At 38.7% G+C, this 26,251-nt stretch overlaps 2 protein-coding genes across 2 annotated transcripts in view; both read right to left on the minus strand.

The window, feature by feature from the left end:
• Positions 1-5,070: 5,070 nt before the first annotated feature.
• On the minus strand, positions 5,071-6,836 carry gpr6 (G protein-coupled receptor 6). Its single transcript, XM_087805755.1, has 2 exons — positions 6,824-6,836; positions 5,071-6,151 (listed from the first exon to the last, which is right to left on the minus strand). Exon 2 carries the CDS (start codon positions 6,128-6,130, stop codon positions 5,138-5,140), a length of 993 nt encoding a protein of 330 aa, XP_087661881.1. The 5' UTR covers positions 6,131-6,151; positions 6,824-6,836; the 3' UTR covers positions 5,071-5,137.
• An 11,616-nt stretch (positions 6,837-18,452) lies between these two features.
• The window catches only part of fig4a (FIG4 phosphoinositide 5-phosphatase a), a 109,041-nt gene continuing 101,242 nt past the window's right edge, over positions 18,453-26,251 (minus strand). The window contains exon 24 of the mRNA XM_087806438.1: positions 18,453-18,789. Within this exon, the coding sequence (XP_087662564.1) occupies positions 18,612-18,789 (178 nt within the window). The 3' untranslated portion in view covers positions 18,453-18,611. The remainder of the gene's footprint in view (positions 18,790-26,251) is intronic.

Genomic DNA, 26,251 nt, shown 5'->3' on the forward strand with positions numbered 1-26,251 from the left:
TGTTTCATGAAGCTTCATCGACACATCACTACCATCTAGTGGACTCTGAAGATAATGACACTGTTTCATGAAGCTTCATCGACACATCACTACCATCTAGTGGACTCTGAAGATAATGACACTGTTTCATGAAGCTTCATCAACACATCACTACCATCTAGTGGACTCTGAAGATAATGACACTGTTTCATGAAGCTTCATCGACACATCACTACCATCTAGTGGACTCTGAAGATAATGACACTGTTTCATGAAGCTTCATCGAAGACAGAAGCTGAAATCACTTTTGCATTTTTAACAAAATATTTTCTACTAACATTTGATATAAAGGTTCTTACAAAGATCCTCAAACGTATATAGTCCTGTTTCATGTCCTAGAATCAGAAGAGTGTTTATTTCCCATAAAGAAAACCAAAAAGCCTCCGTTTCTGCGATGAATCCTGGATTGTTAAGAATCTTCTGCTCCTCCACCAGAACCTGGTGTCACAGGAAGCATCAGCATCGAAGGTCAACTGTCAAACATGAGCCATGATAAATATTCTGGGATGTCTGATTCCCGCGCCTCGGTGACAGCTGGAAGGTTTGACTGATGGTTGACGCCTCGTTGTCCCACATTTTCATCCTTGACCGGATGAACCAGATGTGTCAGTGACGGCGACACGTCTGATCTAACGTGTGCTCGGAAACCATCTTCACCAGTTCTACACATCAGGCGTGTAGAGACTCACACGGCAACACGTCGAGCGCACACACAAGGCACGCCATCACACACGCCTACACACAATCTGTGCTCGCAACACAAGACCGCAGACACACACTTACATAACCAGCTGGTGAGGCACCACAGGGACTTGCCTCACCTCTATGTATGGTGAGGCACCACAGGGACTTGCCTCACCTCTATCTTTGGTGAGGCACCATAGGGACTTGCCTCACCTCTATCTTTGGTGAGGCACCATAGGGACTTGCCTCACCTCTATCTTTGGTGAGGCACCACAGGGACTTGCCTCACCTCTACCTTTGGTGAGGCACCACAGGGACTTGCCTCACCTCTATCTATGGTGAGGCACCACAGGGACTTGCCTCACCTCTATCTTTGGTGAGGCACCACAGGGACTTGCCTCACCTCTATCTATGGTGATGCACCACAGGGACTTGCCTCACCTCTATCTATGGTGAGGCACCATAGGGACTTGCCTCACCTCTATCTATGGTGAGGCACCACAGGGACTTGCCTCACCTCTATCTTTGGTGAGGCACCATAGGGACTTGCCTCACCTCTATCTTTGGTGAGGCACCATAGGGACTTGCCTCACCTCTATCTTTGGTGAGGCACCACAGGGACTTGCCTCACCTCTATCTATGGTGAGGCACCACGGGGACTTGCCTCACCTCTATCTATGGTGAGGCACCACAGGGACTTGCCTCACCTCTATCTATGGTGAGGCACCACAGGGACTTGCCTCACCTCTATCTATGGTGAGGCACCACAGGGACTTGCCTCACCTCTATCTTTGGTGAGGCACCACAGGGACTTGCCTCACCTCTATCTATGGTGAGGCACCACGGGGACTTGCCTCACCTCTATCTATGGTGAGGCACCCCAGGGACTTGCCTCACCTCTATCTTTGGTGAGGCACCACAGGGACTTGCCTCACCTCTATCTTTGGTGAGGCACCATAAGGACTTGCCTAACCTCTATCTATGGTGAGGCACCACAGGGACTTGCCTCACCTCTATCTTTGGTGAGGCACCATAGGGACTTGCCTCACCTCTATCTATGGTGAGGGACTTGCCTCACCTCTATCTATGGTGAGGCACCACAGGGACTTGCCTCACCTCTATCTATGGTGAGGCACCACAGGGACTTACCTCACCTCTATCTTTGGTGAGGCACCCCACAGGGACTTGCCTCACCTCTATCTATGGTGAGGCACCACAGGGACTTGCCTCACCTCTATCTATGGTGAGGCACCACAGGGACTTGCCTCACCTCTATCTATGGTGAGGCACCTGAGGCACCACAGGGACTTGCCTCACCTCTATCTATGGTGAGGCACCACAGGGACTTGCCTCACCTCTATCTTTGGTGAGGCACCACACGGACTTGCCTCACCTCTATCTATGGTGAGGCACCATAGGGACTTGCCTCACCTCTATCTTTGGTGAGGCACCACAGGGACTTGCCTCACCTCTATCTTTGGTGAGGCACCACAGGGACTTGCCTCACCTCTATCTATGGTGAGGCACCACAGGGACTTGCCTCACTTCTATCTATGATGAGGCACCACTGGGACTTGCCTCACTTCTATCTATGATGAGGCACCACTGGGACTTGCCTCACCTCTATCTATGATGAGGCACCACTGGGACTTGCCTCACCTCTATCTCTGGTGAGGCACCACAGGGACTTGCCTCACCTCTATCTTTGGTGAGGCACCATAGGGACTTGCCTCACCTCTATCTATGGTTAGAAAAACAACATAAAGAAAAGGATACAAAGATTAACATAGAATATCATCTTTTCACTCCTGCTTCTAAGCTCAGAATTAAACAATCTAGTAACACGGGGAACGAACGAGTCCCTGAGTCTATTAGAGTTGCATCATGGGAGGAGCATTCGTGCTCCATCTATTAAGGCTGGAATATAGAAAACAGTCCCGATGATCAAGGTTTGAGTTAGTTCTTCATGATGGTTAAAACTAATAAACATTGACATAAGTTACTTCTGAAGTGTTTTCCCATAATTCCACAGTGAAAGTTGAGTATGACTAGTTTTCTCTTCTCAGTATTTCCTCAGCGGCAGGACGTTGAACGCGTGACATCTGTCGCCGACAATAACAAGCAGAACAAACAAGTGGATCCATTAACGGTGTCGTCACCTTTGCTCCGGTTGCCGCTCGACACCGACTCCACAGAAACGTCTCAGACGTTCAGGAGCAGGAACTATGTTCACTAAACCGATGGAGTGATGTGCTGATCATAATAATCACAACACAACTGTAACACAACAACTTGTGTTTGCTCGTCCGAGTTCACTGGTTTATGAAGACGTGATGTTGCGTAATCATAGTGTAAACGTGGTCCTGGAAGTGACTGCTGTTGTGTTGCACATGTTCAGGTGTGTGTGTGTGTCTGTGTGTGTGTGTGTGTGTGTGTGTGTCTGCAGCAGCTCCTGTTCAAACAGCAGATAAACTGTGTTTGTCGCTTCATTCACACACTTCTGTCATCACGTACACACACTTTACTACTCAGGTGACAGACATCACGTACACAGACGTATACACACCCACACACACACGTATACACACGTATTCACCCACACACACACGTACACACACGTGTCAGCATCAGACTCGTCACTGCATCTCAACAGTAGCTGAAAGCGAGTCTTTCCTTCACATCATTATCAGCAGAAAATTTCATTTATCCTCAAAACACGTGTGGTCAGGAGTCTGTTTACACACACATGCACATACAAACACACACACACACACACACATGCACACACCCACACACAAACACTTGCACACACATACACACACACACACACACTTGCACACACATACATTCACACACACATTCACACCATCAGGAACCACACATGCACAAACAAACAAACACACACACACACACACACACACACACACAGATCCAGACACTCAGACAAAAACATGTGCACTCACACTCACTTAAACGCACCCACACACTCTTACGCAGAAGCTCATTTGCACACACACTCACACACTTCTAACCAGGCTGCCATTAGTCTCTACAAAAACACACACAGCTACAGATGGAGAGCGACAAAGCAACAAGTTATGACTCACATACACTCGTTTGAACACACACGTCTCACACACACACAATACAACACACATCATGTGTTTTTTTCACACAAGGACACAATCAAAGTCAATTTAAATATTTTATTCTTCTCGTAGAAAACGGTCGACAAAGACAAACACCATACAAAATGTCGCACACAGTACTTACAAACTGAGAACACAACCAGGAATGTTACAATACTGCTTTGGCATTTCTTCACTGGCAAATAATAAATAAAGTTCAAGTTTTCTGCCGTTGTTGATGAAGCTTCATGAAACAGTGTCATGTTGTTCAGAGGTCAGTAGGTGGCGCCATCAGTTTAAAAATGATGTTTCATTAGAACACTTGTTCAAAACATATAGTGCAGAGACGCCATCTAGTGGACTCTGAAGATAATGACACTGTTTCATGAAGCTTCATCGACACATCACTATCATCTAGTGGACTCTGAAGATAGTGACACTGTTTCATGAAGCTTCATCGACACATCACTACCATCTAGTGGACTCTGAAGATAGTGACACTGTTTCATGAAGCTTCATCGACACATCACTACCATCTAGTGGACTCTGAAGATAGTGACACTGTTTCATGAAGCTTCATCGACACATCACTACCATCTAGTGGACTCTGAAGATAGTGACACTGTTTCATGAAGCTTCATCAACACATCACTACCATCTAGTGGACTCTGAAGATAATGACACTGTTTCATGAAGCTTCATCAACACATCACTACCATCTAGTGGACTCTGAAGATAATGACACTCTTTCATGAAGCTTCATCAACACATCACTACCATCTAGTGGACTCTGAAGATAATGACACTGTTTCATGAAGCTTCATCGACACATCACTACCATCTAGTGGAGTCTGAAGATAATGACACTGTTTCATGAAGCTTCATCGACACATCACTACCATCTAGTGGACTCTGAAGATAATGACACGGTTTCATGAAGCTTCATCAACACATCACTACCATCTAGTGGACTCTGAAGATAATGACACTGTTTCATGAAGCTTCACCGACACATTCACTACCATCTAGTGGACTCTGAAGATAATGACACTGTTTCATGAAGCTTCATCGACACATCACTACCATCTAGTGGAGTCTGAAGATAATGACACTGTTTCATGAAGCTTCATCGACGCATCACTACCATCTAGTGGACTCTGAAGATAATGACACTGTTTCATGAAGCTTCATCGACACATCACAGTATTCAGTTCACAGCATTTGTACGAGTCTCTCGTCTGGTGTTTTTGCGATGGTTTCTTCAAGGGCCACAGAAAGGTTCGAGGTCAGACCTCGCTGGGCGACTTGGACCGATACGAGCCCTTGGCCCGGAAACAGCCGCACAGGAGCATGTAGATGGAGCGCTGGATCTCGGTGTTCCTGTACGCGTAGATGATGGGGTTGATCATGGAGTTGTAGGTCGCCGGCAGCAGCGTGGCGTACGTGTACACCGGCGGGAAATCCCGCTCGCCCACCAGGCAGTAGATGGCGAAGGGTAGCCAGCTGGCCCCGAAAGTTCCCAGGATGATGGCTAGCGTCGACACCCCTTTCTTGGTGGCCACGTAGTGCGAGGTGGCGAAAAAGTGCTGCTGCAGGGCGATCTGGTGGGCGTGGCGGCACACGATCTGGCAGATCTTGAAGTAGAGGACGAGCATCAGAGCGAAGATGGCGAAGAAGGAAACCGCCAAGAGGGTCAAGTTGCTCCGCGTCAAGGGTCGGACGATGCTGCAGGAGTCCGGCTCGCCCAGGCAGTTCCAGCCCAGCACCGGCAGCAGGCCCAGGAGGAGAGACATGCCCCACGTGCCCACCAGCATCAGGTGCACCCACTGCTGGGTCTTCTCCGAGAAGTAGGTGAGCGCGTTGTAGAGGGAGAAGTAGCGGTCCACGGTGATGGACAGCAGGCTGCTGATGGACGCCGTGAAGGACGCCACCAGGAAGCCCACCGTGATCAGGCTGACGGTCTCTGACGAGATCACGTACTGGAACACGAAGTTCAGGATCAAGCCTATCCCGGCCAGCATGTCCGCCGTGGCCAGACTCCCGATCAGCACGAACATGGGCGCCCGCAGCGTGGGCGTGTAGAAGATGATGGCCACCACGATGGCGTTCTCGCAGGCGATGGCGGTGCCGGACATGCACAGCATGATGTCCCAGGGGTTCATGGGAAAGACCTCGGGGGACGTGGAGAAGGCCAGGCTGGCGTTGGACTCCGGCGACTCCATCCACCGGAGCAGGTCTCCGGGGACGGAGGAGTCGTTGACCTCGACGGACTCGTTCATGGCCTCGGTCGGTTCCTGGTCCTGCAGGCACAACAACACGCTTAGATCTGAGCTGAGCCAAGAGCCACGGGTGGGATGTGATCACAGCTTAAGATCCGCCTCTGAACGTACGACCGTCTAGAACATATCTAGCACATGCTCCTCCTCGCACTCTTCTTCTCCAGGTTTCTACCTCTTTCTCATTGTCTGCTCTTCTCTTTTCATTCATTCTTTCATTCATTCTTTCATTCATTCATTCATTCTTTCTTCTCTTTTCAAGTTTTATTGAAACATTTCTTTAGATAAAGTAATATTCGACGCTTTGAAAATAATGAAAGGAACAAGATAAGGAACGAAGAAGAGTCGGAGAAGAAAGGAAAGCACAAAAAAAAGGGTTGGGGACAAAGAAAAGGGAAGAAGTGAAAGATAAAAACTAAATCTGAATAGAACACAAAAGAAAAACGAGTGAAGGAAACAGATGTTGACAAGAAATGAATGAAAAAATGGAGGAGAAGCAAAAAGTGACAAGACCTGGTAACCATAGAAAAGAAAGAGAGAAAGAAAACAAGGGAAGATGAAAAAAAAATGCAATAAATCAGTGAATAAAAGGCAGAAAAAAGTAGTTTATAGTTTTTAACTAGTTGAGGCTCCTCAGAGGAACTGTCCGCGGTGCTGAACCTCACTAACTACAGTGTGTGAGCGAGAGGTTCTCACCTGCTCGGGTCGACGTGGGAGACGCTCCTGCCTGGAGAACCTCTCAGGAGAACCTCCTGAAGACGTGTCCGCACATGGGTCCAGATCCCGGGCTCTGCTGCCGACCAGCATCGATCGGAGAGAAGCTGAGGATGAGGAGGGAGGAGGAGGAGAAAGAGGAGGAGAAAGAGGAGGAGGAGGGAGGAGGAGGAGAAAGAGGAGGAGCAGGAGGAGGAGGAGAAAGAGGAGGAGGAGGAGGAGGACACAGAGTTACTCGTCACAGGGTGGTTGAAGAAGGTGGTTCGCTCTGGGCTTCATCACTTCAAGAGTACCTCGAGTAAACCACGGAGAAGATGCTCTCTTTATTTATTTTGTTTGAACACACAACAGTGTGTGTCTGTGTGTGTGAGTGTGTGTTGATCTTTAAGTGATCACTGTGTTTCAAGTGTGTGTGTGAGTGTGTTTATATGTGTGTGTCAATCGAGTAAGAGACAGAAACGTACAACAATCAATCAAGACGGACGGACGGATAAAATGAATCCACATGTGCAGCCGGGGAAACATCAGGTTGCCATGGTGACCTGCTCTGGCAGAAAAGCCTTTGAGTGACGCGACCCTCACAAGAGACGGACAATAAATATAATCTCTTATAATCTAATGTAATGTAATTTTATCTCTTATAATCTAATCTAATTTTATCTCTTATTATTTAATCTAATGAAATCTAATCTAATCTCTTATAATCTAATATAATCTAATGAAATCTAATCTCTTATAATCCAATGTAATCTAATTTTATCTCTTATTATCTAATCTAATGAAATCTAATCTAATCTCTTATAATCTAATATAATCTAATGAAATCTAATCTCTTATAATCCAATGTAATGTAATTTTATCTCTTATAATCTAATCTAATTTTATCTCTTATCTAATCTAATGAAATCTAATATAATCTCTTATAATCTAATGTAATCTAATTGCATCTCTTATAATCTAATCTAATCTTATCTTTTGTAATCCAATATAATCTATTGTAATCTAATCGTATCTCTTATAATCGAATATAATCTAATGAAATCTAATCTATTATAATCCAATGTAATCTAATTTTATCTCTTATAATCTAATCTAATTTTATTTTTTATAATCCAATATAATCTAATGTAATCTAATCGTATCTCTTATAATCTAATATAATCTAATGAAATGTAATCTATTATAATCTTATGTAATCTAATTTTATCTCTTATAATCTAATCTAATCTTATCTTTTATAATCCAATATAATCTAATGTAATCTATTCGTATCTCTTATAATCTAATATAATCTAATGAAATCTAATCTATTATAATCCAATGTAATCTAATTTTATCTCTTATAATCTAATCTAATGATATCTAATATAATCTAATCTAATATCTTATAATCGAATGCAATCTTATTTTATCTCTTATAATCTAATGTAATCTGATTGTATCTCTTATAATCTAATATAATCTAATGCAATCTAATCTAATATATTATAATCGAATGTAATCTAATCAAATCTCTTATAATTCTAATGTAATCTAATGTAATCTCTTATAAACTAATGTAATCTAATGTAATCTCTTATAAACTAATGTAATCTAATGTCATCTCATCCAATCTGATCTGATCTCATCCAATCCAATGTAAAGTAAGGTAATGTTATCTCGTCTAATGTAATCTAATGTAATCTAATCTAATCTAATATAATCTAATGTTATCTCATCTAATGTTATCTCATTTTATTTTTATATAATACAGTGTAAACTTATGTAATACTATCTATTGCTATCATATTTAATAACTAAACTTATCAAATGTAATATGATCTAATGTTATCATATGTAATCTAATATAATCTAATCTAATATAATCGAAATGTAATCTTGTTTAATCATATGTAATCTAATCTAATCTAATGTAATCATATGTAATGTATTCTAATGTAATCATATTTAATTTAATCTAATGTAATCTAATGTAATCATATTTAATTTAATCATATGTAATCTAATGTAATCTAATGTAATCATATTTAATTTAATCATATGTAATCCAATGTAATCTAATGTAATCATATTTAATTTAATCATATGTAATCCAATGTAATCTAATGTAATCATATTTAATTTAATCATATGTATTCTAATGTAATCTAATGTAATCATATGTAATGTAATCTAATGTAATCTAATCTAATCCGTCACATTCATGTTAGAAGTGAATCATCAGTTCGTAGAGAAATGAACACAAACCTCACAATCTGAAGAGAGAGCTTCTGTTTGTGGTTACTAGGCAACTGGTCTGTGGAGGAGGAGGAGGAGGAGGAGGAGGAGGAGGAGGAGGAGGAGGAGGAGGAGGAAGGGAGGGAGAGAAAGAGGAGGAGGAGGAAGGGAGGGAGAGAAAGAGGATGAGGAAGAGGAGGAGGAGAAGAAGAAAGAGGAGGAGGAGGAAGGGAGAGAAAGAGGAAAGAGGGAAGAGGAATGGAGGGAGAGAAAGAGGAGGAGGAAGAGGAGGAGGAGAAGAAGAAAGAGGAGGAGGAGTAGGAAGGGAGAGAAAGAGGAGGAGGAGGAAGAGGAAGAGAAGAAGAAAGAGGAGAAGGAGGAAGGGAGAGAAAGATGAAAGAGGGAGGGAGGAGGAGGAGGAGGAGGAGAAGAAGGAGAGAGGAGGAGGAGGAGGAGGAGGAGGAGGAGGAGGAGGAAGGGAGGGAGAGAAAGAGGAGGAGGAGGAAGGGAGGGAGAGAAAGAGGATGAGGAAGAGGAGGAGGAAGGGAGAGAAAGAGGAAAGAGGGAAGAGGAATGGAGGGAGAGAAAGAGGAGGAGGAAGAGGAGGAGGAGAAGAAGTAAGAGGAGGAGGAGTAGGAAGGGAGAGAAAGAGGAGGAGGAGGAAGAGGAAGAGAAGAAGAAAGAGGAGAAGGAGGAAGGGAGAGAAAGAGGAAAGAGGGAGGGAGGAGGAGGAGGAGGAGGAGGAGGAGAAGAAGGAGAGAGGAGGAGGAGGAGAAGAAGGAGAGAGGAGGAGGAGGAGGAGGAGAAGAAGGAGAGAGGAGGAGGAGGAGGAGGAGGAGGCGCAGGTGAGTCCTCAGTAGCTCAGAGGTCACATGATGGTCTGTTATGTAAAAACCAGGAACAAGAAAACAGTTGAAAGTGTTTTAAACGTAAACGTCTATAGATGGATGTGTTGTTAAGTCATGGAACCAAAGACAAGAAGGTTCCTGGTGTTTCCTTCACCCTCAGGTGTGTCCCCTACTATTGATCGCCCACCTGTCCAGGGTGTCCTCCACCGCTCGCCCCGGGTAGCTGGGACACAAGTCGGCTGTACAGCCAGCGACGACAATCTTGCTTTGATGAATCCTTTCTTTTCACTTATTAACTCTAAACATCAGTTCAAGGACATTCGATTAAAAACTACACAAATACATTCAAAAATAAAACTATATAAAATAATAATAAACAAACAGAAGAAACATTTGTTACAGAATATTTAAAATATTATAAATACATTTAAATCACATTCACATTTTGTAGAAAATACACTTTCGAAGATAACACAGCAGATGACGTCACTCAGACGCTTCGAGGAGCCAAGGTCCCAAATAATTTGCAATTTAATTGTAATGTAGTGGTAGCTTAGCGAGTGGCTAACAGTGCTAGCTGTAGCTAACAGTACTAGCTTAAGAAGTGGCCAACAGTGGAAGCTGTAGTGCTACCTTAGCAAGTGGCTAACAGTGGTAGCTGTAGTGCAAGGTTAGCAAGTGGCTAACAGTGCTATCTTAACAAGTAGCTAATAATGCTAGCTTAGCAAGTGGCATACAGTGCTAGCTGTAGCTAACAGTGTTATCTTAACAAGTAGCTAATAGTGCTACCTTTGCAAGTGGCTAACAGTGCTATCTTAACAAGTAGCTAATCGTGCTAGCTTAGCAAGTGGCTAACAGTGCTAGCTGTAGCAAACAGTGCTATCTTAACAAGTAGCTAATAATGCTAGCTTAGCAAGTGGCAAACAGTGCTAGCTGTAGCTAACAGTGTTATCTTAACAAGTAGCTAATAGTGCTACCTTTGCAAGTGGCTAACAGTGCTAGCTGTAGCTAACAGTGCTATCTTAACAAGTAGCTAATAGTGCTAGCTGTAGCTAACAGTGCTATCTTAACAAGTAGCTAATAATGCTAGCTTAGCAAGTGGCAAACAGTGCTAGCTGTAGCTAACAGTGCTATCTTAACAAGTGGCTAACAGTGCTAGCTGTAGCTAACAGTGCTATCTTAACAAGTAGCTAATAATGCTAGCTTAGCAAGTGGCAAACAGTGCTAGCTGTAGCTAACAGTGTTATCTTAACAAGTAGCTAATAGTGCTAGCTTAGCAAGTGGCAAACAGTGCTAGCTGTAGCTAACAGTGTTATCTTAACAAGTAGCTAATAGTGCTACCTTTGCAAGTGGCTAACAGTGCTAGCTGTAGTTAACAGTGCTATCTTAACAAGTGGCTAACAGTGCTAGCTGTAGCTAACAGTGCTATCTTAACAAGTAGCTAATAATGCTAGCTTAGCAAGTGGCAAACAGTGCTAGCTGTAGCTAACAGTGTTATCTTAACAAGTAGCTAATAGTGCTAGCTTTGCAAGTGGCTAACAGTGCTAGCTGTAGCTAACAGTACTAGATTAAGAAGTGGCCAACAGTGGAAGCTGTAGTGCTACCTTAGCAAGTGGCTAACAGTGGTAGCTGTAGTGCAAGGTTAGCAAGTGGCTAACAGTGCTAGCTGTAGCTAACAGTGCTATCTTAACAAGTAGCTAATAATGCTAGCTTAGCAAGTGGCATACAGTGCTAGCTGTAGCTAACAGTGTTATCTTAACAAGTAGCTAATAGTGCTACCTTTGCAAGTGGCTAACAGTGCTATCTTAACAAGTAGCTAATAGTGCTAGCTTAGCAAGTGACTAACAGTGCTAGCTGTAGCTAACAGTGCTATCTTAACAAGTAGCTAATAATGCTAGCTTAGCAAGTGGCAAACAGTGCTAGCTGTAGCTAACAGTGTTATCTTAACAAGTAGCTAATAGTGCTAGCTTTGCAAGTGGCTAACAGTGCTAGCTGTAGCTAACAGTACTAGCTTAAGAAGTGGCCAACAGTGGAAGCTGTAGTGCTACCTTAGCAAGTGGCTAACAGTGGTAGCTGTAGTGCAAGGTTAGCAACAGGCTAACAGTGCTAGCTGTAGCTAACAGTGCTATCTTAACAAGTAGCTAATAGTGATCCCATTTTATTTGTATATAATGCAGTGTAATCTAATGTAATGTAATCTATTGCTATCATATTTAATCTAATCTAATCTAATGTAATATGATCTATTGTTATCATATGTAATCTAATCTAATCTAATGTAATCTAATATAATCGAAATGTAATCTCATTTAATCATATGTAATCTAATCTAATCTAATCTAATGCAATGTGATCTAATCTAATCATATGTAATGTATTCTAATGTAATCATATTTAATTTAATCATATGTAATCTAATGTTGCTAGCTTTGCAAGTGGCTAACCGTGCTGGCTGTAGCTAACAGTGCTATCTTAACAAGTAGCTAACAGTGCTATCTTAACAAGTAGCTAATAGTGCTAGCTTAGCAAGTGGCTAACAGTGCTAGCTGTAGCTAACAGTGCTATCTTAACAAGTAGCTAATAGTGCTATCTTAACAAGTGGCTAACAGAGCTAGCTGTAGCTAACAGTGCAATCTTAACAAGTAGCTAATAGTGCTATCTTAACAAGTGGCTAACAGAGCTAGCTGTAGCTAACAGTGCAATCTTAACAAGTAGCTAATAGTGCTATCCTAACAAGTGGCTAACAGAGCTCGCTGTAGCTAACAGTGCTATCTTAACAGGTAGCTAATAGTGCTATCTTAACAAGTGGCTAACAGAGCTAGCTGTAGCTAACAGCGCTATCTTAACAAGTAGCTAATAGTGCTATCTTAACAAGTGGCTAACAGAGCTAGCTGTAGCCACCCTGAGGTGTAATCTACTTAAAAATATATTTTTATGGAGTATTTTAAAAATAAAACGAGTATTTAAAGTCCAAACCAGTAAAGAAAGGCTTCTGACGACTAAACCTTTAAAACATTAAAAAACAACAAAAATTGAGTTCATGAATAGTTGCCGTGGCAACAAACAGGAGATTGAGATGACAATGAGACTACATTAAAGTGTGACTCTATTAAAATGAGACTAAACTAAAGTGTGACTATTAAAATGAGACTAAACTAAAGTGTGACTCTATTAGAATGAGACTACATTAAAGTGTGACTCTATTAAAATGAGACTACATTAAAGTGTGACTCTATTAAAATGAGACTACATTAAAGTGTGACTCTATTAGAATGAGACTACATTAAAGTGTGACTATTAAAATGAGACTACATTAAAGTGTGACTCTATTGAAATGAGACTACATTAAAGTGTGACTATTAAAATGAGACTACATTAAAGTGTGACTCTATTAAAAGGAGACTACATTAAAGTGTGACTCTATTAAAATGAGACTACATTAAAGTGTTACTCTATTAAAATGAGACTACATTAAAGTGTGACTCTATTAAAATGAGACTACATTAAAGTGTGACTCTATTAAAATGAGACTACATTAAAGTGTGACTCTATTGAAATGAGACTACATTAAAGTGTGACTCTATTGAAATGAGACTACATTAAAGTGTGACTATTAAAATGAGACTACATTAAAGTGTGACTCTATTAAAAGGAGACTACATTAAAGTTTGACTCTATTAAAATGAGACTACATTAAAGTGTGACTCTATTGAAATGAGACTACATTAAAGTTTGACTCTATTAAAATGAGACTACATTAAAGTGTGACTCTATTGAAATGAGACTACATTAAAGTGTGACTCTATTGAAATGAGACTACATTAAAGTGTGACTCTATTGAAATGAGACTACATTAAAGTGTGACTATTAAAATGAGACTACATTAAAGTGTGACTCTATTAAAAGGAGACTACATTAAAGTTTGACTCTATTAAAATGAGACTACATTAAAGTGTGACTCTATTGAAATGAGACTACATTAAAGTGCGACTCTATTAAAATGAGACTAAATTAAAGTGTGACTCTATTAAAATGAGACTACATTAAAGTGTGACTCTATTAAATGAGACTACATTAAAGTGTGACTCTATTGAAATGAGACTACATTAAAGTGTGACTCTATTAAAATGAGACTACATTAAAGTGTGACTCTATTAAAAGGAGACTACATTAAAGTTTGACTCTATTAAAATGAGACTACATTAAAGTGTGACTCTATTGAAATGAGACTACATTAAAGTGCGACTCTATTAAAATGAGACTAAATTAAAGTGTGACTCTATTAAAATGAGACTACATTAAAGTGTGACTCTATTAAAATGAGACTACATTAAAGTGTGACTCTGTTAAAATGAGACTACATTAAAGTGTGACTCTATTAGAATGAGACTACATTAAAGTGTGACTCTATTAAAATGAGACTAAATTAAAGTGTGACTCTATTAAAATGAGACTACATTAAAGTGTGACTCTATTAAAATGAGAGTACATTAAAGTGTGACTCTATTAAAATGAGAGTACATTAAAGTGTGACTCTATTAAAATGAGACTACATTGGAGTGTGACTCTATTAAAATGAGACTAAATTAAAGTGTGACTCTATTAAAATGAGAGTACATTAAAGTGTGACTCTATTAAAATGAGAGTACATTAAAGTGTGACTCTATTAAAATGAGAGTACATTAAAGTGTGACTCTATTAAAATGAGACTACATTAAAGTGTGACTCTATTAAAATGAGACTAAATTAAAGTGTGACTCTATTAAAATGAGACTACATTAAAGTGTGACTCTATTAAAATGAGACTAAATTAAAGCGTGACTCTATTAAAATGAGACTAAATTAAAGTGTGACTCTATTAAAATGAGAGTACATTAAAGTGTGACTCTATTAAAATGAGACTACATTAAAGTGTGACTCTATTAAAATGAGACTACATTAAAGTGTGACTCTATTAAAATGAGACTACATTAAAGTGTGACTCTATTAAAATGAGGCTACATTCAAGTGTGACTCTATTAAAATGAGACTAAATTAAAGTGCGACTCTATTAAAATGAGACTCAACTAAAGTGTGACTCTATTAAAAAGAGACTACATTAAAGTGTGACTCTATTGAAATGAGACTGCATTAAAGTGTGACTCTATTAAAATGAGACTACATTAAAGTGTGACTCTATTAAAATGAGACTACATTAAAGTGTGACTATTAAAATGAGACTACATTAAAGTGTGACTCTATTAAAATGAGACTACATTAAAGTGTGACTCTATTTAAATGAGACTACATTAAAGTGGGACTCTATTAAAATGAGACTACATTAAAGTGTGACTCTATTAAAATGAGACTACATTAAAGTGTGACTCTATTAAAATGAGACTACATTAAAGTGTGACTCTATTAAAATGAGACTACATTAAAGTGTGACTCTATTTAAATGAGACTACATTAAAGTGTGACTCTATTGAAATGAGACTAAATTAAAGTGTGACTCTATTGAAATGAGACTAAATTAAAGTGCGACTCTGTTAAAATGAGACTAAATTAAAGTGTGACTCTATTAAAATGAGACTACAATAAAGTGTGACTCTATTGAAATGAGACTAAATTAAAGTGTCACTCTATTAAAATGAGACTACATTAAAGTGTGACTCTATTAAAATGAGACTACATTAAAGTGTGACTCTATTGAAATGAGACCAAATTAAAGTGCGACTCTGTTAAAATGAGACTAAATTAAAGTGTGACTCTATTAAAATGAGACTACATTAAAGTGTGACTCTATTGAAATGAGACTAAATTAAAGTGTCACTCTATTAAAATGAGACTACATTAAAGTGTGACTCTATTAAAATGAGACTACATTAAAGTGTGACTCTATTGAAATGGACCAAATTAAAGTGTGACTCTGTTAAAACGAGACTACATTAAAGTGTGACTCTATTAAAATGAGACTACATTAAAGTGTGACTCTATTAAAATGAGACTACATTAAAGTGTGACTCTATTGAAATGAGACTACATTAAAGTGTGACTCTGTTAAAATGAGACTACATTAAAGTGGGACTCTATTAAAATGAGACTACATTAAAGTGGGACTCTATTAAAATGAGACTACATTAAAGTGTGACTCTATTAAAATGAGAGTAAATTAAAGTGTGACTCTATTAAAATGAGACTACATTAAAGTGCGACTCTATTAAAATGAGACTACATTAAAGTGTGACTCTATTAAAATGAGACTACATTAAAGTATGACTCTATTAAAATTAGACTACATTAAAGTGTGATTCTATTAAATGAGACTACATTAAAGCGTGACTCTATTAAAATGAGACTACATTAAAGTGTGACTCTAGTAAAATGAGACTACATTAAAGTGTGACTCTATTAAAATTAGACTACATTAAAGTGTGACTCTAGTAAAATGAGACTACATTAAAGTGTGACTCTATTAAAATGAGATTACATTAAAGTGTGACTCTAGTAAAATGAGACTACATTTAAGTGTGACTCTAGTAAAATGAGACTACATTAAAGTGTGACTCTATTAAAACGAGACTACATTAAAGTGTGACTCTATTAAAATGAGACTACATTAAAGTGTGACTCTATTAAAATGAGACTACATTAAAGTGTGACTCTATTAAAATGAGACTACATTAAAGTGTGACTCTATTAAAATGAGACTACATTAAAGTGTGACTCTGTTAAAATGAGACTACATTAAAGTGTGACTCTATTAGAATGAGACTACATTAAAGTGTGACTCTATTAAAATGAGACTAAATTAAAGTGTGACTCTATTAAAATGAGACTAAATTAAAGTGTGACTCTATTAAAATGAGACTACATTAAAGTGTGACTCTATTAAAATGAGACTGAATTAAAGTGTGACTCTATTGAAATGAGACTACATTAAAGCGTGACTCTATTAAAATGAGACTACATTAAAGTGTGACTCTATTAAAATGAGACTACATTAAAGTGTGACTCTATTGAAATGAGACTAAATTAAAGTGGGACTCTATTAAAATGAGACTACATTAAAGTGTGACTCTATTGAAATGAGACAAAATTAAAGTGTGACTCTATTAAAATGAGACTACATTCAAGTGTGACTCTATTAAAATGAGAGTTAATTAAAGCGTCACTCTATTAAAATGAGACTACATTCAAGTGTGACTCTATTAAAATGAGACTACATTAAAGTGCGACTCTATTAAAATGAGACTACATTAAAGTGTGACTCTATTAAAATGAGACTAAATTAAAGTGCGACTCTGTTCAAATGAGACTACATTAAAGTGTGACTCTATTGAAATTAGACTACATTAAAGTGTGATTCTATTAAATGAGACTACATTAAAGCGTGACTCTATTAAAATGAGACTACATTCAAGTGTGACTCTATTAAAATGAGACTAAATTAAAGTGTGACTCTATTAAAATGAGACTACATTAAAGTGCGACTCTATTAAAATGAGACTACATTAAAGTGTGACTCTATTAAAATGAGACTTCATTAAAGTGTGACTCTATTAAAATGAGACTACATTCAAGTGTGACTCTATTAAAATGAGACTACATTAAAGTGTGACTCTATTAAAATTCTATTTCTTCACAGCCTCAGAGCTGGAAGAGGAAGCGTCACACACAGGAAGTGCTCGCCCCTCCCTGACCGGAGCCTCACGAGGCAGCGCCCGGCGGTCGATGCACTCGCCACTGACTCGCAGTGCATTGTGGGAAGACGGCGTTAAGAACACACAAGAACGATGGAGACAGTTTGACTGACAGATGCAAACAATTCTTGTTTCAAAGACAAGAAATGATTTATAACATAAAAAACTAAATCTATTAATCAATAAATAACCATATCATGAATAATAAATATATTGATTTAATTATAATAACACACAAGAAAAAGTAACAATTGATAATAAATAAATAAATGTTTGTTCTAAAGGTCAATTAAGAAAAGGAGGCGGAGTTTCGTTCGGTTGAATTATGATTGGCTGATTAAACGGCGGCATTTATTTGAGGTTATAAACGACATTCACCTGTCAATCAAAACCACGACAGATCGATATTAATGATAAAAATGTAAATTATTGATATTTAACTGTTGGTGAGAAGATTGTTTTCAGATGATGAATGAAATCTTTAAAACATTTATAATCTTTTATCATCGAAACATTTGTTACAAAGAAAGAAATCATTTTTCATTCATTTTTGATTAAATAAAGAATATAAAAACTGGCAAAATATTGAATAAATTAAAAAAAATGTCCTGTTTTTATTTAATTTTTAAATAAATAAAATAAAAAATGTGACAGAAATACAAGTTGATACGGAGCCTTTAAAATGACTAAAACGATAAAACTAAAAGGTAAAATTAAACAGTTTAATTTCATTTTAATTAACGATTAAACCATTTTAATGACACATGATTGCATCAATATTTACACGATCAATTATTTTAAAATACTTTCATTTAAAAAGACAAACATTGAAAGGTTTAAAAAAAAAATCAAACATTAAAACAATTTAATTTAAACACTTTTATTTAAAAAACAATCTCAATAATTCAATAATGTAACAGTTTCAACAAAATTATTAAAAATTCAGCATCACTGGAATAAAACGTTTAAAATAAATTAAATCGGACGTTTAAGAAAAACAACTAAAAGCATAAAAGGCTCGGGTCACATGTACTGGTTCTTCACGTACTCGCGGTACATCAGCACGTCCTCCCGGACCGGCGCCCTCACCTGGCCACGCCCCGTGGTCACGTGCGACTCGAAGACCTCGCGGCTGCCTCGGACCACCTGCGGCACCGAGACCCCGTAGATGCTGTCGTCCGGGAAGAAGGAGACCGGAGCCCTGAGGAGGAACCACAGCAACAGGTTCTCAAAGTGAAACGAATCATTGGGAGATGTTGAGGGGCTTGAAGGTGCAGGACAGAGAAGAAGGGAGTCCTGCAGGTGTCGGGGGTGGACGCCCACACACATGGACCAGTGGACACGAGGAACATGAGGAACATGAGGAACATGAGGAACATGAGGAACATGAGGAACACGAGGAACACGAGGAACGTGATGAACTCAAGGAACACAAGGAACGTGAGGAACGTGAGGAACATGAGGAACATGAAAAACGTGAGGAACGTGAGGAACACGAGGAACACGAGGAACTTGATGAACGTTGAGGAACACGAGGAACGTGAGCGACGTGAGGAACGTGAGGAACGTGAGGAACTTGATGAACGTTGAGGAACACGAGGAACGTGAGCGACATGAGGAACGTGAGCGACATGAGGAACGTGAGGAACGTGAGGAACACGAGGAACGTGAGGAACATGAGGAACGCGAGGAAAGTGAGGAACATGAGGAATGCGAGGAACGTGAGGAACATGAAAAACATGAGGAACGCGAGGAACATGAGGAACGTGAGGAACATGAAAAACACGAGGAACGTGAGGAACACGAGGAACATGAGGAACACGAGGAACATGAAAAACGTGAGGAACGTGATGAACTCGAGGAACGTGATGAACGCGAGGAACACGAGGAACGCGAGGAACGTGATGAACTCGAGGAACGCGAGGAACACGAGGAACGTGATGAACGTTGAGGAACACGAGGAACGTGAGCGACATGAGGAACGTGAGCGACATGAGGAACGTGAGCGACATGAGGAACGTGAGGAACATGAGGAACGTGAGGAACTCGAGGAACACGAGGAACGTGAGGAACACGAGGAACGTGAGGAACGTGAGGAACATGAGGAACATGAAAAACGTGAGGAACGCGAGGAACACAAGGAACACGAGGAACACGAGGAACACGAGCAAGGGGAGGAACATGATGAACGCGAGGCACACAAGGAATGCGAGGAACGTGAGGAACACGATGAACATGAGGAACATCAGGAACACGAGGAACACGAGGAACGCGAGGAACACGAGGAACGTGATGAGAACGACGAACATGAGGAACACGACAAACATCAGGAACACGAGGAACATCAGGAACACGAGGAACGCCAGGAACACGAGGAACGTGATGAGAACGACGAACATGAGGAACGTGAGGAACGTGAGGAACACGAGGAACACGAGGAACGCGAGGAACACGAGGAACACGAGGAACGTGAGGAACACGAGGAACGCGAGGAACACGACGAACATGAGGAACACGACGAACATGAGGAACACGAGGAACGCGAGGAACGCGACGAACATGAAGATCATGAGGAACACGACGAACATGAGGAACATGAGGAACACGAGGAACGCGAGGAACACGACGAACATGAGGAACACGACGAACATGAGGAACACGACGAACATGAGGAACACGAGGAACGCGAGGAACACGACGAACATGAGGAACATGAAGATCATGAGGAACACGACGAACATGAAGATCATGAGGAACACGAGGAACATGAGGAACGAGGAACATGAGGAACATGAAGATCATGAGGAACACGACGAACATGACGAACATGAGGAACATGAAGATCATGAGGAACACGACGAACATGAAGATCATGAGGAACATGACGAACATGAAGATCATGAGGAACACGACGAACATGAAGATCATGAGGAACACGACGAACATGAGGAACACGACGAACATGAGGAACACGAGGAACGCGAGGAACACGACGAACATGAGGAACATGAAGATCATGAGGAACACGACGAACATGAAGATCATGAGGAACACGAGGAACATGAAGATCATGAGGGACACGAGGAACATGAAGGTCATGAGGAACACGACGAACACGACGAACATGAAGATCATGAGGAACACGAGGAACATGAAGATCATGAGGAACACGAGGAACATGAAGATCATGAGGAACACGAGGAACATGAAGATCATGAGGAACACGAGGAACACGAGGAACATGAGGAAGACGAGCCGTCATTAAAGGTTTGAAACCATGACTACAGCAACAGTGACTCATCAAGGTTAGTTAGCATTTCTAATGGACGGTGATTCACGGCTCTTCAGATCCTCTGCCTGGTTCATGTCACGTCCTCCACATCACCATGGACAGGAGACACTCGTGAAGGACACGTGTGCTCCTGGGACGAGGCTGCAGGGCGTCTAGAGAAGGTGTCTCTGAAGGTCATGAGGTCACATCTCAATGCAGTGACTTAAATAACGAAACATCCGAGACTCTCAGCATGAAACCACTGGGTCCATGAATGACTCGTGTCTCCAGTCAGACTCGTAGAAGATCTTCTGGATCATCTCTGGGTCAAAGTTGAGGGTCATTTGTGGTGTTCAAGCTCTGTTTGGGTTTGCTGAGGCCTGAATATTGGACAAACACACTCTGTCCAGAGACGCCTGACGTGACGGGACTCGAGGGCCTCTGAGGGTAAACATCCAAGAGTCAAGTTGCACAACATACTAGTGCGAGAGGAACAGCAGAGTGAAGTGACCTTGATCACCATCAAGACGTCAGCAGAGACAGAAGACAGATGTTTGGAAGGACAGACATTTAACAGATGGACACATAGATGGATGGATGGATGGATGGACAGATGGATGGATGGACATATAGAAGGACGGATGGACAGATGAATGGATGGATGGACGGACGGATGGATGGACATATAGAAGGATGGACGGACAGATGGATGGATGGACATATAGAAGGACGGATGGACGGATGGATGGATGGACGGATGGATGGATGGATGGACATATAGAAGGATGGACGGACAGATGGACATATAGAAGGATGGATGGACGGACGGACGGACGGACGGACGGACGGATGGATGGACATATAGAAGGATGGACGGACGGACGGACAGATGGATGGACGGACAGATGGATGGATGGATGGATGGACATATAGAAGGATGGATGGACATATAGAAGGATGGACGGACATATAGATGGATGGATGGACGGACGGATGGACATATAGAAGGATGGACGGATGGATGGATGGATGGATGGATGGACGGATGGATGGATGGACGGAAGGATGGACGGACGGACGGACGGACGGATGGATGGACGGACATATAGAAGGATGGACGGACGGACGGACATATAGAAGGATGGATGGACAGATGGATGGACACAGATTGATGGATGGATGGACAGATGGATGGATGGATGGACACAGATTGACGGACACATAGATGGATAAATTGACACATTGATGGATGGACGGATGGACGGACGGATATATAGATGGATGGACATATATGGATGGATGGACGGACGGACGGATATATAGATGGATGGACAAATAGATTGATGGATGGACATATAGATTGATGGATGGACATATAGAAGGATGGATGGACACATAGATGGATGGATGGACACATAGATGGATGGATGGACACATGGATGGATGGATGGACACATAGATGGATGGATGGACACATAGATGGATGGATGGACACATAGATTGATGGATGGACACATAGATGGATGGATGGACACATAGATGGATGGATGGACACATAGATGGATGGATGGACACATAGATGGATGGATGGACACATAGATGGATGGATGGACACATAGATTGATGGATGGACACATAGATGGATGGATGGACACATGGATGGATGGATGGACACATAGATGGATGGATGGACACATAGATGGATGGATGGACACATAGATGGATGGATGGACACATAGATGGATGGATGGACACATAGATGGATGGATGGACACATAGATGGATGGATGGACACATATGGACGGACGGACGGACGACATCTTCTTGACATTATTCTTGACTCGCTCCAGTTGTAAAATAAATCATAATTTCTCAACACGTGAACATAAACACGTGAGTTTTTACTCGACAACTAAGACTCTGATCGTCAGAGACTCGACACGTGTGACAACAATCAAGACACAATCAAGAGACTATTCATCGCTGACATGTTGAGACATGATGTCCACGGAGGACGACAGACCCTGATGTTCCTCTTATGTTCCTCTTATGTTCCTCTTATGTTCCTCTTATGTTCCTCTGATGTTCCTCTTATGTTCCTCTTATGTTCCTCTTATGTTCCTCTTATGTTAATATACATGTTTTTAAAAACACACACAATGTGTGGTTTTAATCCCTGACGGACACGAAAATACCATAAGTAATCTATAGAAAACACAGTCAGTATTAATATAGAAAACACAGTAAGTAATCTATAGAAAACACAGTCAGTATTAATATAGAAAACACAGTCAGTAATCTATAGAAAACACAGTAAGTATTAATATAGAAAACACAGTCAGTAATCTATAGAAAACACAGTAAGTATTAATATAGAAAACACAGTAAGTAATCTATAGAAAACACAGTCAGTATTAATATAGAAAACACAGTCAGTATTAATATAAAAAACACAGTCAGTAATCTATAGAAAACACAGTCAGTATTAATATAGAAAACACAGTCAGTATTAATATAAAAAACACAGTCAGTAATCTATAGAAAACACAGTAAGTATTAATATAGAAAACACAGTCAGTAATAATATAGAAAACACAGTAAGTATTAATATAGAAAACACAGTCAGTAATAATATAGAAAACAGTCAGTAATAATATAGAAAACACAGTAAGTATTAATATAAAAAACACAGTCAGTATTAATATAAAAAACACAGTAAGTATTAATATAGAAAACACAGTCAGTAATCTATAGAAAACACAGTCAGTAATCTATAGAAAACACAATCAGTAATCTATAGAAAACACAGTCAGTATTAATATAGAAAACACAGTCAGTAATAATATAGAAAACACAGTCAGTAATAATATAGAAAACACAGTCAGTAATAATATAGAAAACACAGTAAGTAATCTATAGAAAACACAGTCAGTAATAATATAGAAAACAGTCAGTAATAATATAGAAAACACAGTCAGTATTAATATAGAAAACATAGTTAGTAATCTATAGAAAACACAGTCAGTATTAATATAGAAAACACAGTCAGTATTAATATAGAAAACATAGTTAGTAATCTATAGAAAACACAGTACGTAATAATATAGAAAACACAGTCAGTATTAATATAGAACACACAGTCAGTATTAATATAGAAAACATAGTTAGTCATCTATAGAAAACACAGTCAGTATTAATATAGAAAACACAGTAAGTAATCTATAGAAAACACAGTCAGTAATAATATAGAAAACACAGTCAGTATTAATATAGAAAACATAGTTAGTAATCTATAGAAAACACAGTCAGTATTAATATAGAAAACACAGACAGTAATAATATAGAAAACACAGTCAGTAATAATATAAAAAACACAGTCAGTAATAATATAGAAAACACAGTCAGTATTAATATAGAAAACACAGTAATCTATAGAAAACACAGTCAGTATTAATATAGAAAACACAGTCAGTAATAATATAGAAAACAGTCAGTAATAATATAGAAAACACAGTCAGTATTAATGTAGAAAACATAGTTAGTAATCTATAGAAAACACAGTCAGTATTAATATAGAAAACACAGTCAGTATTAATATAGAAAACATAGTTAGTAATCTATAGAAAACACAGTAAGTAATAATATAGAAAACACAGTCAGTATTAATATAGAAAACACAGTCAGTATTAATATAGAAAACATAGTTAGTAATCTATAGAAAACACAGTCAGTATTAATATAGAAAACACAGTCAGTAATAATATAGAAAACACAGTCAGTATTAATATAGAAAACACAGTAAGTAATCTATAGAAAACACAGTCAGTAATAATATAGAAAACAGTCAGTAATAATATAGAAAACACAGTCAGTATTAATATAGAAAACATAGTTAGTAATCTATAGAAAACACAGTCAGTATTAATATAGAAAACACAGTCAGTATTAATATAGAAAACACAGTCAGTAATAATATAGAAAACACAGTCAGTAATAATATAGAAAACACAGTCAGTATTAATATAGAAAACACAGTCAGTATTAATATAGAAAACACAGTCAGTATTAATATAGAAAACACAGTCAGTAATAATATAGAAAACACAGTCAGTATTAAAATAGAAAACACAGTCAGTAATAATATAGAAAACACAGTCAGTATTAATATAGAAAACACAGTAAGTAATAATATAGAAAACACAGTCAGTATTAATATAGAAAACACAGTCAGTAATAATATAGAAAACACAGTCAGTATTAATATAGAAAACAGTCAGTAATAATATAGAAAACACAGTCAGTATTAATATAGAAAACACAGTCAGTAATAATATAGAAAACACAGTCAGTAATAATATAGAAAACACAGTCAGTAATAATATAGAAAACACAGTCAGTATTAATATAGAAAACACAGTCAGTAATAATATAGAAAACACAGTCAGTATTAATATAGAAAACACAGTCAGTATTAATATAGAAAACACAGTCAGTATTAATATAGAAAACACAGTCAGTATTAATATAGAAAACACAGTCAGTATTAATATAGAAAACACAGTCAGTAATAATATAGAAAACACAGTCAGTATTAATATAGAAAACACAGTCAGTAATAATATAGAAAACACAGTCAGTATTAATATAGAAAACACAGTAAGTAATAATATAGAAAACACAGTCAGTATTAATATAGAAAACACAGTAAGTAATAATATAGAAAACACAGTCAGTATTAATATAGAAAACACAGTCAGTAATAATATAGAAAACACAGTCAGTAATAATATAGAAAACACAGTCAGTATTAATATAGAAAACACAGTCAGTATTAATATAGAAAACACAGTCAGTATTAATATAGAAAACACAGTCAGTAATAATATAGAAAACACAGTCAGTATTAATATAGAAAACACAGTCAGTAATAATATAGAAAACACAGTCAGTATTAATATAGAAAACACAGTAAGTAATAATATAGAAAACACAGTCAGTATTAATATAGAAAACACAGTCAGTAATAATATAGAAAACAGAGTCAGTATTAATATAGAAAACACAGTCAGTAATAATATAGAAAACACAGGCAGTATTAATATAGAAAACATAGTTAGTAATCTATAGAAAACCCAGTCAGTAATAATATAGAAAACACAGTAAGTAATCTATAGAAAACCCAGTCAGTAATAATATAGAAAACACAATAAGTAATCTATAGAAAACACAGTAAGTATTAATATAGAAAACATAGTTAGTAATCTATAGAAAACACAGTCAGTATTAATATAGAAAACAGTCAGTAATAATATAGAAAACACAGTCAGTATTAATATAGAAAACACAGTCAGTATTAATATAGAAAACACAGTCAGTATTAATATAGAAAACA

This window comes from Callionymus lyra, chromosome 13 (genome assembly GCF_982586985.1).
Source record: "Callionymus lyra chromosome 13, fCalLyr1.hap1.1, whole genome shotgun sequence".
Classification (NCBI taxonomy): Eukaryota; Metazoa; Chordata; class Actinopteri; order Syngnathiformes; family Callionymidae; genus Callionymus; species Callionymus lyra.

Coding starts and splice junctions, on each gene's coding strand:
- gpr6 (XM_087805755.1), bottom strand. CDS start 6,130: ATGAACGAGTCCGTCGAGGTCAACGACTCCTCCGTCCCCGGAGACCTG.